Below are 16,077 nucleotides of genomic sequence, written 5' to 3' on the forward strand. Positions count from 1 at the left end.
TATGCAGTGACGTTCGAGGCCTCGCGGGCAGTCCGTACCACGTGACTGATTCAGGAACTGGCTCGCCAGTTCGCGCCTGATTTGAAATAAAATGGGCAGAAAAACACATCACACTGTGGATTACGTACATGTTACATAGTTACTTGAGCATTTCTTCTTCGATGGAACCAGCAAGGAAGAGATTTTTTATTTTATTTTATCTCTCCTAATAAAGTATGCACACAGTAATAAATATCACAAATGATAAGCACCATAATATAAATAAACAACACTACAGATCCTATAATCTGATTTCTGTCTTTTAGTTTATTAAAAAGTGAAGCACCAAACACTAGTTTGTGTCATTATCCAGATGTAAATAAGCATGATTACATAGTTACTGGGAGCAGGTTTTGATTATTGATTAAAATCGATTCTAGCTTGGATAACGCGATATCGATTCATTAAAATCCTGAATCGATTTTTAATATAAATATTACTACATTTCAACCACCACCAAACAGCTAAAACAGTAAATGAGAGCAGGTACACCGATTCTGCACAAAGACATAAGCACAAAGCACGGACCCGCTGACGCATCAGAATCAGTGAGATGTCGCCTTTCTCACCGACGGCACGGACACGGTCGGGGCTGAAAGCCGACAGCTCACTGATTCTGATCCATCGGCGGGTCCGTGCTTCGTGTTTACGCCTTTTTTGCGCTGATTCTGAAGCTGCAGGTTTTATTTCTCTTCAAACAATATTGACTGAACCAGCAGCAAAAGGAGATCCAAACTATGCTTCACATAAGCATCGTCATGAATTTCCTCTTACTTTTGCTGTTTTGCTTTCACCAGGATAAAATCACACTTCATGCACAGCTTTCTCTCTCACAAACACACACACACACACACAGTATACTTCAAGAACAGTTTCCCGTCTAAAAATCAGTTTTCTGCATTATTCGCTTGTTTGTTAGGCATAAGACCTCCGTTGTTTACAGCGCTGTCAGACGCTATTTTTTCCCTTTTAAATACTTCCGAAAAGAAAACCTAATTTCTGCCGTTCAATAGGCTACTAAAATAATGTAAACTTTTTAACATTATGCAAAATTGCAAAACGCTAAGGTGTGTCTCTAATAAAACCTCTGTAATTTGCTCTGCTTCAATTCAGCAGCATCAGGTAATGTTCATATGTTGATTAATGGTTTTCTTTCGGTTTTGATCTACTGCTGAATATTTTTATAAAATCGTTTTTCTGTTTTAGCCTCAGCTATGTTGACACAAAGGCATCTGCTGTGATGCTTACACCCTAGATAAAGTCTCGAAAGTGTCAGCTTTCTTTTTATAGTTATAAAAATATGCAAATGTACTGATCTATGATCTGAATTATACTATTGACTGACTGTCTGAGGCTAACAGTTACACAATCATACCAAAACTCTGTCCTGATAGTTTCCACTTTCTCTTTTGTATCACACATACTGAGACAATATTCGGGATAAATAACCACAAAAACAATTTATTTATTCAGTTTAGAGGTTTACACATCATTATAATCACAGAGCCCGCTTCACTTGAATTGTCCACTTGATGGCGCAGTAGAGCAAATGAATCATCACAATGCTTCGACCCATGAGTCGACCAATTGGGTGGAAAGCTTCATCTCACCATCACTACTTGAAGCATAAGGCCTGTTACCAACATGAGTTGATGACAAACTGGCAGTGAATGAACATCAACGTGTGGCTTAAATCCCTCTGGCTTGATTGCCTGCAATAGGCTCCAGGTGTGCAGGAGCTGGATGAGTTGGCCCTGCCCAGGGACGGATCCCAGGTAAGTTCAGGAGCCTTATGGAAATTCCAGCCACCCACCTAGACCATGACAGCTACTTCTTTAAAAGCGTATAAGAACTATTTTTTGTAATATTATTTGGTATTTTCACACAAGATTAAGGCTACGGCCACATGTAAGTTTTTGAAATGTACTGCGTGAGCTGCGTATTTTTGAAAACGCAGCTTCTTCTGTGCGTTTCAGCCTTTCGTCCACATGTATACAGCCTTTTGGATCAGTGAAAACTAAAATTTTTAGAAACTCCCACCAGGGTGGAGATTTTCGAAAACTCATTTTTGCGTTTACATGTGGACGAGGAACACTGAGATTTAGTCACACAACGTCAAAGGTGTGTGCCTTTTTTTGACGTCACACTGTGCACCACATTATTGTTAACATGAGATGAATTTCTACAACGTTGGATAGAGACAAAAGAAATTCTAAGTGTCCAATCATCAATAATTTGCCTGGGTGGATGGTGCAGACAGCTACCTGCTAATTAGTGCTCAGTAACATTCAAATAAAATCCTAGGATTTCACTCACCAAAATTGGAGCACTTCTTGAACGGTCTTTTAGTTCAGTTAGCCACACAGCAGCCATATTACTGGTCAGATAATTGCATTAAAAAGGATACAGCAGCACAATCACAATCAAAGGTCCAGCAGGAACAACGATTAGCTGCCTAGCACATAGTTAGCAGCAACAGATGCCTGTGTTACCATGATGTCAATCAAAAAGGCCACACCCCTAATAATGAAAGGGTTGGGCTTTAATACAAATTTAAAATATATTATATGAATAAATTTAAAACAAAATCTCCATCTGAGCTGCAGATACAGACCTCAGTCCTGGAATTAAACTTGAAGAATTGGATGCTTTTAATTTGAAGGACTGAATCAGAACGTTCATTCAAGAATAGGGGAGAGTGGAGCACTTTATTCTCCATCTGGCTGTTTTTCTGGCAAAAATATTTTTTGTTTGTTTTTAACCCTTTAAGACCTAGCATAGAATCAAGTGTGCCAGAGCTTATCTTTATATTTTTAGATGCTGTAGTGCCATTTGTGGGAGTATTTCAAGTGGCTATATATCAATACAACCATTACATCCCAAATTTTAATAATATGTATGCATTAAGTCTACAGTAACTTCATCAATTCATAAAAAGTGCAATAAACTACAAAAAACATGAAAATAGTTTTCGTGTTTTTTACATATATTTATAGTTAGAGAAATTTCAAACTTTAATCCCTCAAAACTGTAAATGCAAAAAGGTTGCACAAAGTAGTTTCCAACCACAGGAAGTTTATTTTGAGTGTCTTCATAATTTTATTTTTGAGATACACCAATTTTTATATACTCCAGGAAAAACGAAAATAAATATAATGCAGATTTGCAAAAAGACAGCATATGTCTCAAAATAAACTATTTCCAGCAGTGTAACTTGAGTTCAACAGCCGATGAGATCAGCAAAGCGTGTTTCTGGAATATTGTGTTTTTGTTGCTGCAAGTGCTTTTTATGCAGTTTTTGCAAAGCCACATGTGGAAGGAAACCGTGACCTAGGGCAAGCTGAATGCATTACATGTAAGTACAATTCCTCATATGCAAAAAAAAAGAAAGAAAAGAAAATGTGGTTGCAATTCTACCAGGCTTTAAAAATAGTAATGCAAAACCCTCGAGTGCCCTGGAGAGTAACAGCACCCTCTAGCAATCATTTCCCTGTACCTTATTAAAATTGGTATATTATTGTGAGAAGTATTATTATTATAACCTTACTTCACCTCAACTACTGACCATAAACAACACTCTCTGATTCCTTCTCCTTTTCCCTTCTCTGACAGTCTTGCAGTGTTTCAGCAGACAGACACTCAACTTTCTGTCCAGTTATTTTGAAACATTTTCATAGAAATGAGAAAAGAGAGGGCAGCACGGTGGTTAGCACTGTTGCTGCACAGCAAGAAGGTCCTGAGTTCAATTCCACCATCAGGCCGGGGTCTTTCTGTGTGGAGTTTGCATGTTCTCCCTGTGTTTGCGTGGGTTCCCTCTGGGTACTCCGGCTTCCTCCCACCGTCCAAAGACATGCAGCTTGTGGGGATAGGTTAATTGGATAATCCAAATTGCCCATAGATGTGAATGTGAGTGTGAATGGTTGTCTGTCCCTGTGACAGCTGGGATAGGCTCCAGCGAAAAGGATAAGTGGAAGTGAATGGATGGATGGATGAGAAAAGAGTATTTTATTTAAAGCTACAATAAGATGTGAGGAAGATGAGACTAAGAGACAGACGACTGATAAAAAAAAAATCCCATTAACATTTGATCATGTGATCAACCGCTGTGGCTACACACACTCGGAAAAGGAGCAACGACTTAATAATGTCTGTGCACCAGATGTCATTACATGTCTGGATGTGACAGAAAACCACATGTGGTCTCTGAAATTTCAGTTTAAATTAATTAATCGATAAAAGTGGAAACTTTCATGGAAAACGTCAAGCAAAACAGAGGCTGTACCAATCTTTTCCGTGCTGTTGTTATTTTGGAGTAGGGGTTTATTCTAAATAATAACCACAACAAAACCTGAACAAGTCAAATTTTCCATCTAAAACCTTTTTTAAACCCACAAAACCACACGAGAAAAACAAATGAGATAAAAATTTTATTAAACCTGCAGAGAAACCATATTTCTGCCACAGAAACAAGAGAGAGCTCCAACAAGCATGACTAAAATCTAAATAACAGAGAAGCTTCTGAGGACATAAAACATAATAACAACATAATAAGAAAAGTTTTTAACCTAAAAAACCAGCTGTCTTCTGATCTGGGTTGCAGGGGGATTACAGACCAGCAGCTGGACCTCAGTGGTTGGACTGGTGGACTACTTCAGTGAAGAGTAGACGATGTCTGGCTCTGGTTTAACATCTGAACACAAACACACACAGTTCAAAAAACAGGAAACATGATTACAAGCTTGAAACAATTAGCTCATCACCTGCATTAAATGACATTAAGAAGTCAAACTCTCCACCTTGACAGAATATTTCTCTGACAAGCTGAGAAGTGAGATTTTGAAACGGGGACCATCACCATAGCTGCAGCATGTCTGCAACACTTGAGAGTGAGCAATAACATTTGGTCACCCTTGTGCTGTGTTCAAATAATCTGCCAATGCTCACTGGTCTGGTGGACCTGCCAGATTATAATTTTATTATATCAATACAACCATAAAGGCGCATGTAAAGATATTTCAGGCAATTCCAAGCAATACAGACCACATGCAAGACTTAATACTTGGGATTTGTCTGAATTTAGAATTTACAAAATTACCAGATTCATATATATCAAACATACAAAACCAAGCCCATAATTATTCATACCTTTGACAATTTTTGACTCAAAGTTAGTTTTATTCAACCAGCAAGTTATTTTTTGACTGGAAATGGTGTCTCCTAAAAAATAAAAGGACCTGTGGCTGCACGTTGTGGCTGCGCAGTCAGGAAAGAGCTACAAGGCCATTTCTAAATGTTTTCAAGTTCCAGTGGCTACAGTGCAAAGTATTATTAAAAAATACAAGATGTTCCGCACTGTGGAAAATCTCAGAGGACGTGGTCGGAAGCCAAAAGTGACACCAGTGCTCGCCAGGAGGATAGTGAGAGAGGTGAAAAAGAATCCAAGGATCAACACCAAGGGCATCCTGGTGAATCTGGGCTCTGCTGGTGATGTCTCAAGGCCGACAGTCCAACGTACACTGCACACTGTTGGGTTCCACAGATGCAGACCAAGGAGGACGGCACTTCTCCAGATGAGGCACATAAAAGCTCACTTGGCCTTTGCAAATGCTCATCTAGACAAAGAGGAAGACTTCTGGTCTTCTGTGTTATGGTCAGATGAAACAAAAATTTAATTGTTTGGTCACAATGTTTCCTTCATTTGGCATGAAAAAGGAGAAGCCTTCAACCCAAAGAACACCATCCCCACTGTCAAACATGGTGGTGGGAACAAAATGCTTTCGGGGTGTCTTTAAGCCAATGGACCAGGAGACCTTATCACAGTAAATGGCACCATGAAAAAAGAGCGATACATGGAGATTCTCAATGACAACATCAGGCAGTCTGCAGAGAAATGTGGCCTTGGGCACCAGTGGACATTTCAGCACAACAATGACCCAAAGTACACAGCAAAAGTGGTGAAGAAATGGTTAGCAGACAAAAACATTGACGTTTTGCAGTGGCCCAGCCATAGTCCTGACTTGAATCCAATTGAGAATCTGTGGAGGGAGCTAAAGATCAGGGTGATGGCAAGAAGACCCTCCAACTTGAAAGATTTGGAGCTCATTGCTAAAGATGAATGGACAAAAATGCCTGTGGAGACATGCAATAAGCTGGTCTGAAATTATAGGAACCGTTTGATTGCTGTAATAGCCAATAAAGTATTTTCTAGTGATTATTGTGAACGGTATGAATAATTCTGGACACTTTCCAGTCAAAGCAAAACTTGCTAGTTGAATAAAAGTAATTTGCCAAGGGTATGAATAATTATGGGCTTGCCTGTATATCTCAACCTCATCTAACAAACATCTTATATGTAAATTTTTAAATTAGATTTGATGTGAAATTTGTTAACTGCTGGTGGGCTTGTTTTGGAGATCAGTCTCCTCCTTGTCTTCAAAATCACTGACAGTGTCTGATTATAAGACTATGTCAATTAAAGTTGATCTGATTGAGGAAGTAAGCCATGTAGGATAGACTCCTCACTGCAGAGGCCTGCTGTAAACTATTCCCCAGCACTATCTCTCCTCCCTCAGGTCTACTCCCTGTGTTGTCCAGTGAAGGCAAAAAGCCTCATGTTCTGAATACTCTTCATCTCCATTTTTTTTTTGGCTAAACATTGGAAAGAATGAAAACACAGAGTTCCCAAACACTCAAACATCAGTTGTTGTCAGAATTTCTTATGCGCTTATGGGCTTGGATGTCATGATACTTTGGGGCTTTTATTGATTTCTTTCAACTGTTATTTTTCCCGCATGTATTGGCTTTACAGCATATATTATTAATGACTTTAAAAACAATAATTGGAAGTGCAAAAGTTGGAATTTATTTTTGAATTGTTAGTGACTTATTTTTTTTGAATGGTTAAAGATGTATGCTACTTAGACAGAGAAAAAGAACCAACCAATGTTCAGCCAGTAGATGGCTGCATGTTACAGATAATAGGAAACTGGTCGTTATCAAAATCTATTTCCATTGTACAGGATTTCTCTTTGTTAAATCAGACACCACAAAAAGATGTTATGTAACCAAATTTAAAGGAGCTTGTTTGCTTCTTTCAAAATATTAATTTGTATTGCTGGACTCCAGAGTATGATGCATGATTCACAGTTTACTCTGGCTCTTGGTGTAGCCCCTCACTTGTTTTAACCCCCCCCCCCCTCTTCTGATTAAGAAAATTCACCAAGAGAGGATTTGGGTGGAGCTTCTGTCCCTGAGGTGAACGTTTTAAGTCCCCCCTCTTTGATCTCATATAAATGAAAGAGTAGAACAATAACTGGTTCACAGGGATTACTTGTGCATACACTAATGTAATTTTTACAAATGCTGGTCATATTTGATATGAATATGTACAACAGGATATAAATGACAGGAAATCAAATAAAAAGAAATCCAGTTAAAAAAAGAAAATGAGCATTATCTGAATAAATAAGTTGGCTTCTGTTGGGTTCTGCTTTTATTGTGCAGAATGTTAATTTTTCCCCTCTGAAAATACAATGTCCAGATGAACAGAATCAACTTTCTGGGACTTTCTTACCTGGGTAATTGAACATGCATTAAGACATACAGAGCAGCTGTACCTGGGCCTTCTTGTTCTGATGGTTTTTAGCCCATGACTGATGCCTTCAGTTCTCATTGCTGAGTATACAGCGACTGATTCTGTGTCTGAAGAATAAAAAGATTTCAGTTACTACAACAGAATGACTGCTGTTACATTAATGAACTAAAACAAAACCTCTGCTACTAATTTCTTTTATGCAGCAGCATGAAAAGATTTAGTGATGTTTTTCACAAACCACAGCATCTGATGAGCTTTTTTTTTTCCTAATCCTAACACCTCTGCTGTGAAACACGCAATGACCACGTAGAAGTGGGGGAGATTTCTGTGAAAAGGCAGGTGGACGGCCGCAAAACTGGCAACTTTTTTTTAATGCAGACTGACACTCTTCACCACAGAGCACAAAGAAAGCATGTTCTCACACCAGGAGGAAGGAAGCTGCAGTTGTGGTTTTAACTGCAGACAATTAAAAAGTTATTGTATTAAAGAACTGTGTGAGCTGATTTTGGCAATTATGTCGCATTAACACAGGTTATAAAATATTAACTAGCACAGATATGAATCAAAAATCACAACACACCTTTCATTTAGCACATACTAGGAGGGTGAATCAATGCAGCCTTTAAGGTTACATGTGTCCCTAAGAAAATGAGCTGCAAGTTGAACAAAAAGATATTCTGTTCCTTCTAAAACAACGCTGGTCATCATTAAACCGCCCGCTCTGTTCCTATATCAATGTTGAAAATATAACTGTAGTCAAATGTAGATTATTAATCAAAATTCTTTGCTTGAAGCCTCACAGACAGTGTATTGCTGTTGACACACACACACAAAACCTGCAATGTTCCCACCAATGCCCACAGGGCCAATTACTAAATATTAACAAGCTAATAAGATGGTAAAGATGGTGAATTATACCATCCTATTTCAAAGGTTTAAATATGTTAGATCAAAGCTTGGCCTCAGTTTTTGGCTGTAAAGAGGAGCTGTACCTCTCATCTTTGATTTGTTGTCCTTGTTGTTGATGTCTTTTGTTCTTGCTGTTGAGTAGACTGCATCTGTATCAATGCCTGCACAATAAAACACATACAGAGGGCATCACTGTAGGTTGTGCAGCTGATAGTAGAGCTCTTTGTAGACTAGTGGCTACTGCAGAAATCATTATGTGAACAGGAATTAGATCGTTTCATTTAAATTATTTAGTTTAATAATAAATTTAGAATTTATATCTAGATGCTTCTAAAATGTTGGTATCATCTAAATATAAAGCACTTATGTATAACACATATATATTGCTATTTTTATGATGACAACTGGACGACTGCAGACCCGTTAACGTCTGTTAACCACAGACCACAGACAAACAGTTCAGCACACAAAGAACAACACTCTGTAAGCACCATGTGATATACACACACACACTTAAAAATAATAATAACAATTTTGATTTCAGGGTTAAACTTGAGCCCTAATTCTGAAATAAAGAATGTTCAGTTTGTTCCTAATCATTCACCATTTTGTGTTTATCTAGCTATTTATAATGCATAATCTCTTTAGCCTCTTAAGCCCCAAGCCTACCTGATCTCCTGCTTTTTGCCCCCGTATCAGGGAGCGTTGGGGCTTAAGAGGTAAATCATCTATTATATTGTATAAACTATTATGAAAACACAGTAATATCTATCAACTTAAAACCAAGTCTAAATCATTGGAGGTTAGACAGTGTAGTCTTGTAAACCATGTTGCCAATTTCCAGCTTACAAACCAACAGAAGATTTAAAATCCCGTCTTTCCTAACAGACCTCACTAAGCAGGCACACAGTTTTGTATCATTGTTGCTTCATTAACAGGTTAATTCACAGTCAACACAATCAGTAGGTACGTACACACACATATATTTATATTGAGTACAAACTCTAAAAAAGCTCAGATGTCCCAATATCAACTTTACCTTTCCTACAAATGCATCTCACTACCAGGAGAGCAAACGCAATGACTGATCCAACAGATGACAACACAGAGAGAACAGGAAGGGAGAGTGATGAAGGGGTGGATATATCTGGAGGTGTGGTGGTGTGTTTGTCTAAAATAAAGCAAACACAGTCATTAAGTTGTCGTCACATTGTGAATGTTGAACCTGCAGAAACACAGACAGGTGAGTGTGTCACCTGTGACAGTGATCCAGCTGGATGGAGACTCTCCATGACCGCTGATGTCACACTTGTAGAGGCCTTCATCAGACCTGGAAACATGCTGGATGGTCATGTGACCTGTAGACTGCTTCCTGATGAGGGAGCCATCTTTATAGAAAGCAGCTGGGAGGTTGGAGGGAGTGGTCTTTGTTTTACAGAGCAGAGTGATGTCATCTCCCTCCATCACAGGGAGGACAGGACTCTGCAGGATCACTGATCCACCTCAACACAGAGACAAACTACAGCATTTCATCCATTTACACACAGCTTCATCAACACTAACTCCACACACTCAGCTTACCAGTGACTGTCAGGTTAACCATGTTACTGATGGGACCCTCTCTGGACTCACACCAGTAAACTCCACTATCCTGCATTAAGATATAGCTGATGTTACAGGAAGAACCAGCTGGTTTTCCCCACCCATCTGTTCTACACTGGGTCTTGGTTTCTTTGCTTGTGTTTCTCCTCAGAGTCCATCCAGCAGAGCTGTCGTCCTCCTCACAGCTCAGAGACACAAAGTCATCTTTAAAGAACTGAGAGCTGCTGGGACTCACAGTCAGATGAGCTGTGGGGGTTAAAATGACATTACCATTGTTAAAATGATAGTTGCTGCATTGGAACTATCTTTTTTTTTTTTTAATCCAATCTGCAAACATCAACCCAATCAGGTCATATCAGGGAGCGTTTGAGGGATTTAAACTGTGACAGAAGAAGGTTACTGACCTTGGTTTGTTCTGTAGCTCAGCAGTGACATCAGAACTAAAGAAATGACACTTTGAGGTGAACATTTTTTTTTTGAAAAGCCCATCGATGCATAACAGAACCAAATAATGTGCTCACTGTAGGAGTGGATGCTTTATTTTATCATCTGTCACATTTCCAGTTTAGAAGCCTTAGATGATGCAATAACATGCCATAATTTTTTAGCAAACAGTATAGGATAAAAATAAAATGTACTTTTTATTATAAACTGAGAATATTGCTGCAGATTTTACTTTTTTTGTCATATTTTTCATGGATAATCTGAAATGAAATGATTGCAGACTTAATGAAAATATGAAAAATGGAAAATTAAGGTCTATGTTAAAGCCAGCTGTGAACACTCTTCTTCAATGACAGTGAAAATCTTGTTGTGTCCATCTATTTTCATGTTGAGTTGAGTGGGGAGCCAATGTGTTGTGACTAATTCATAAGGTTGTAAAGATGACTCTGAGACAGTGGGAGTCTTTATCCCACATAGCAGACAGGTCTGGCCCGGATCTGGTGTCAAGCCAGCACTGCTGGCTGACTTCTGGCGTGGTCAGTGGTCTGTCATCCAGATATGGGCCAGACCTGACGTAAATGGCACTGTTATGTGATGGCATGCCACATCTGGACTGATTATGGTTTGGTTTATGTGGCCCAGGCTCATAGAAAACTGGTCTGGCCTGGATCCGGCATCAAGCTGGCACGTCTGACTGACTGGTGTCATGGCTCGGTGTATATCAACCAGATTGTTGCCAGGTCTGGCAATGATGACACTATTTATGTTCCTGTTTTCCTATTGTAGTTAGAAAACCTAAATGCCATGTTGCAATACTATACTGCTGTGGTAGCCAACGTTTTCAAATGTACACATTATCCAAATCCTAGTGACGGTTTACTCATGTTTACCGCTGCGTGGCTGTAGCTCAGGGGGTACAGCAAGTCAGCTACTGATCAAAATAAGTGTGTCTGCAACTGGCCTGGTGCTGGCCCAGATCTGGGCCACCAAAGGGCCGTCATTCTTTGTGGTATGTGGGCCATGTGTAAGCACATTGAGTGGGCCAGTTTTGCTATGTGTGATTAAGCACCATCTCTGATTGTGTTTCATTATGTCTTTGTCAAGCTCTCTATTAATGATAAGAAACAAGGGGGCACGTTGCTCAGACAGGGATCCGCAGAGAGAAAATGTCTTGGATACAGTTACTGAAGAAAAGACCTGTCCAATCATTGACCCACTCATGTTTCACATACTGCTGTTTTCTCAACAGACAGAAGCTACACTGGACTTTGGTTGAAAATATGGACGATCTGACTTTGCCTTGATGTGCAGGAAAGCTTAACTTAAAAAGCCCAAAATGTTTCTTATGCAATTGGGACTGAAGTCCAAACACTTGTGTCTAACTATCTGTTTTTAAAATATGAGGAATCTATTTTGTAATCTGTTTAGTCTTCATTTGGGACAACTTCAGATTTCTGAACTCGTGGGTCCCTTCCTAATTTCTTAAGTTTTTGTCACACTTACATGTTTCAGATCAGTAAACAGACTTAACTTGTTTTGGGTTTGTTTTTTTCACCTCAATTTGTTGTCAGCAACATGTTTCAATAAAGTTTTGATGAGAAAATAATAAATATGAAAATTATTAATTGAATAATTACTTTAAAAAACATCTGATGAAACAAACACAGAGATTCTACTTACAGAGCAGACACAGCACAGATGTTTCCTTCATCGTTCTTCTCACTCATTTGAGCTTTTTTTCATTTTTGTCATTGACACCAAGTAAAGCCCGCCCTCTTCCTCTAAGGAGGAGCTTTTCTATTGGTTCAAACACAGTGATGTGTACAAGTACACATACATACACAAAACTCGCAGCTAAAAACAATTTCCATCTAGTTAAAGAGGAAGAATTGTTTAAATGACTTTCTGGTTCACACTGGAACAATGCAGGAGGAGGACTCACAGCTTAAAGCCTTTTATCTTTTTCTCTTTCCTCGGTCTGTACATCCTGTTTTCATTTCCCGTGTCTTAGTCCCTCACACAAGATGGGTTAGCATGTCAGGTGAGGAAGATTTATGAGGAGATAGGAGGCGAGGCAACAAGGGTTTAACTAAATGAAGTGTTCTCGGCAAGGAGTCTAATTTTAAAGTGATTTCATATATAACGTCTAAAAGAAACTGCATCATAAATTGTTGGTGTAGCCCTGTATTAGTCTATGATTTTATAATGCTAGGTGTAAGATTTTATACATGTAGTCTTCCTCCCTCCATAGTTCCAGCTGTGTCCAACACATTTCTTTTTACACAGTGGAGGTAAAAACTCTTGTACAGGATATACCTGTACATCCTCCATTGTAGGCCCTGCTGCATTATGGACCACTGACATTTATTTCTGGGTCACAAGCAGTAGGATGTAGGAGGCCTCATAGTTTAAACACTTTATCTCGTCTTGAAAATCAAGCAAAACTGTAGAACCTTTTCTCCACAGGTATAATGACAAGTTCTTTTCATCCTATATCATTTATTCATTTATTTATCTTTTTTCATTTTCTCTTTTTAAAGACATGTGCAATGTTGTAGATGATCATGCCACACTCTAATAGCTGCCTACATTGAGTCATTTTAAATGTGTTTGTGTTTGTAGCATAAAAGTTCTGCACACATTCAAGTTTGTATCAAACGACAATTAAAATATCTCTTGTCACAGTGTTGGTTTGAGAGAAAGTCAAGCAGGTTTTTTTCATTAAATCCTTTCTACCTGCAGGTTTCTGGCACTGCATTCCTGCTCAGTGGTTTGTTTGTTTTAAAGTAATTCCAATAATTCCAGTTAGAAAACGTCTGATCAAAACCCACAGCCATATGAAGGTAGTTCAGAATGGCCTACAGTATCTGAGTTGTACAAAGTCAAAACAGCATCAAAAGAAAAACAAGTGAGGGACAGGTACACGATCATACTGTACTTTGACTAACAAAGTATGGGCGGAACACAAAGCTTCCAGCAAATGTCAGTATTCAAACATTCAAAATCTTTCACCAGGATGTTAGAAGGATGTTGTCAGACCTACATAGTAAACTTCAACAGCAGTCTGTATGTGGGACTCATGCTGACTGCTTCCACAACATCCTTTTTTGACTGGAAAACAGAAACAACACTTGGAAAATGGAATAAATGGAATAAATGGGATTTCTAGCTTTTGAGATTTAGGTTTTTAAGGGAACAGCAGTAAGTGTTTTCCACTGTTTTCTATCTTTAAATAGAACAAACTGAGATACAAAACATGCAGAAGTCATTCGAAGCGTAACATAGTTCTTAAAAATTGGAGGCTGATGGATGAAATAAAATAGCTGTTGAGCTGGCTGCTGGGATGTTGTTAGCTGGTAGGATAATCAGAGTTGTAGAGTGATGTTGTTTGCAACGAAAGACAAAGAAAGTCCCGCTTTTTATTTCTGCCTAAGTCATTGACAGACACATATATACACACATGTACATACTGCAACAAGGGATATATATATAGTAGAGCAGTGGTTTCAGGGTGTGGTGTCAGGGGAGGCTGACATGCACCTGATCTCCATCAGCCTCCCCTTTAAGGATGGTGCCGGGACCAGAGGAGGGCGGTGTGTCAGTGTGTGCAGACCAGCTGAAAACCAGCTCGAGTTACATAAAGGTAAAAAAAATAAAATAAAAGCCACCAGAACGTGCAAAGCTCGTCACAATATCCCTCACTGTTACCATTGTGACTCTTTTCCTACAACGCACTTATTCCGGTTCATCCAACAGTCCAGCCTACCAAACGTCACTCTGATGCGACTTGCATAAAAGTGACCTGTTCAAGGTGTTACAACAGTATCAGAACTCAAAATCGAAAATGGCTGCCGTGAGAGCATCATCATGGTCCATTTTGTTCAGTGTTGCCCTCTTTGTGTTCGTCTCTGCAGGTGAGATTTTAGCTGATAAAAACCAAATGATGTTTCCGTGATGTTTACAGAAGATGGCTTATATTTTAACTATATTTCCCTTAGGAGTTAATTATGAATTGGCTCGACATGTCCGTGTATGTGAAAGCGACACGAGGCTGGGTGGACTTAACATTTGTCACTGTGATCCAGAATGCACAGAAACAACAAGTCAACGTGTTGTACCAGTGTTACAGTGCAATGAAAAAGTATTTGCCCCCTTCCTGATTTTTTTTATTTATATATATATATATTTGTGGAAAATGGCCCGTGGTTCAACGGAGTCCAAAAACCTTAGCCAACTTCACTTTGTCAGACAGGATCTATTTAATGGTTTTTTTGATTCAACAGGTCTGGCAGCGATCAGGCCTGGTGGTTAATCACAGTTCCAAAAGTTCATTCTGATCAAGTTTCTATCACTGAAAATGTTACTTCCAGTTAAACAAAATCAACTTTTGGGATTTCCTGGATGATTGAGCATGCATTAAGGATTAAATTGGGATTTAACAAGGGGGGAACTTATATAACTATAAAAAGGCCGAGAAGGGTTGGATAGGTTTGACAAACATGCCAAAAGTAAGAAATCAGGGAGGAGGCAAATACTTACACTGAACATGTAGTTTTAGGAGTCATATACATATACAGTCGTATGTATACAGCTACAAAGGTCTTTCTTAAGCGCTGTACTGTAGCTACAGAAAAAGCAGCATGCAGAGACTTGAGATATAATGGCAGGGATGCTTTCTTTTCTGTACTGTGTTGGGTCGATATATAGACATTGCATATCAGAAATCTTCATATCCATTCTGACAAAATCGTACGACAAACTGAAGCTGGTAGTTTGTGGTTGCAAAACTGTTGAATTCGAAGCTGTCGGCTAAGGCAAGCTAGCTTGGCTAGTTGTGTTGATGCATCACAAACATACTAGTTCATGTTCAGCTATTTGTGATGTGTTTATAGTTTTAGGGAATATTTTCAAGTTTTAAGAAATACAAAAGAAACCTATGGTCTTTCAAATTATTTTTAATTATTTGCTTATTTTTCTATGCTCTAATTAGAGTGAAAAAAGACAAACGTAAAAGTAGCTAACACTTGTCAATCACAAATAACCAATTAAGATTCAATGTGCCTCATATTCTCAGTCACACTCAGTTTCCAGACACCAACATGCTCAGCAAAAGGTTTGATCCTTTGAAGAAAGGACAAACCGATTAATGCTGCAAGCATGGTTATGTGCATTGTTCATATACAGTCTTTTAAAAAAAATAATTATAATTATAATAATTGTTTAACACACATCGATGCAAAGTCACCAAAATTAGTCAAATTTTGTGTAAAAGCAGCAATTAGTGAATTAATATTTGCATTTATTTACTTTATTTGACAGTGCACACCAGTACACTGGATTTAAATCAAACAATCAAGATGCTAAAGGGTAGACCTTCATCTTCAATTAACAGGAATTTTAGGGGGTTTTTATACACAGCCCCCTAGTTTGAAAGACTCAAAAAGTAACTACACAATTTACTGACAAAGAAATAAACTGAGTATGTGCTC

General features: G+C 38.6%; 3 protein-coding genes across 5 annotated transcripts in view; 2 read left to right on the forward strand and 1 right to left on the reverse strand.

Moving 5' to 3' along the window:
* LOC146521561 (Fc receptor-like protein 5) overlaps positions 1 to 16,077 on the forward strand; it is an 84,547-nt gene that overhangs the window by 26,344 nt on the left and 42,126 nt on the right. The window lies entirely within an intron of this gene.
* LOC146521562 (butyrophilin subfamily 2 member A1-like) overlaps positions 1 to 16,077 on the forward strand; it is a 29,780-nt gene that overhangs the window by 9,922 nt on the left and 3,781 nt on the right. The window lies entirely within an intron of this gene.
* On the reverse strand, positions 3,067 to 10,613 carry LOC146521563 (high affinity immunoglobulin gamma Fc receptor I-like). Its single transcript, XM_085147334.1, has 6 exons — positions 10,549 to 10,613; positions 10,124 to 10,434; positions 9,799 to 10,044; positions 8,626 to 9,713; positions 7,656 to 7,740; positions 3,067 to 4,729 (listed from the first exon to the last, which is right to left on the reverse strand). Exons 1-4 carry the CDS (start codon positions 10,611 to 10,613, stop codon positions 9,547 to 9,549), a joined length of 789 nt encoding a protein of 262 aa, XP_085003460.1. The 3' UTR covers positions 3,067 to 4,729; positions 7,656 to 7,740; positions 8,626 to 9,546.

The sequence above is a fragment of the Neolamprologus multifasciatus genome, chromosome 3 (assembly GCF_963576455.1).
Source record: "Neolamprologus multifasciatus chromosome 3, fNeoMul1.2, whole genome shotgun sequence".
NCBI classification, from domain to species: domain Eukaryota; kingdom Metazoa; phylum Chordata; class Actinopteri; order Cichliformes; family Cichlidae; genus Neolamprologus; species Neolamprologus multifasciatus.

What these genes read in the sequence shown, in the direction of transcription:
- LOC146521563 (XM_085147334.1), bottom strand. Translation starts at nt 10,613, where the DNA reads ATGTTCACCTCAAAGTGTCATTTCTTTAGTTCTGATGTCACTGCTGAG. An exon ending in GAGCTACAGAACAAACCAAG is followed by an intron (nt 10,435 to 10,548) that starts GTCAGTAACCTT and finishes GTTCCAATGCAG; the next exon opens with CAACTATCATTTTAACAATG. An exon ending in GGTTAACCTGACAGTCACTG is followed by an intron (nt 10,045 to 10,123) that starts GTAAGCTGAGTG and finishes CTCTGTGTTGAG; the next exon opens with GTGGATCAGTGATCCTGCAG.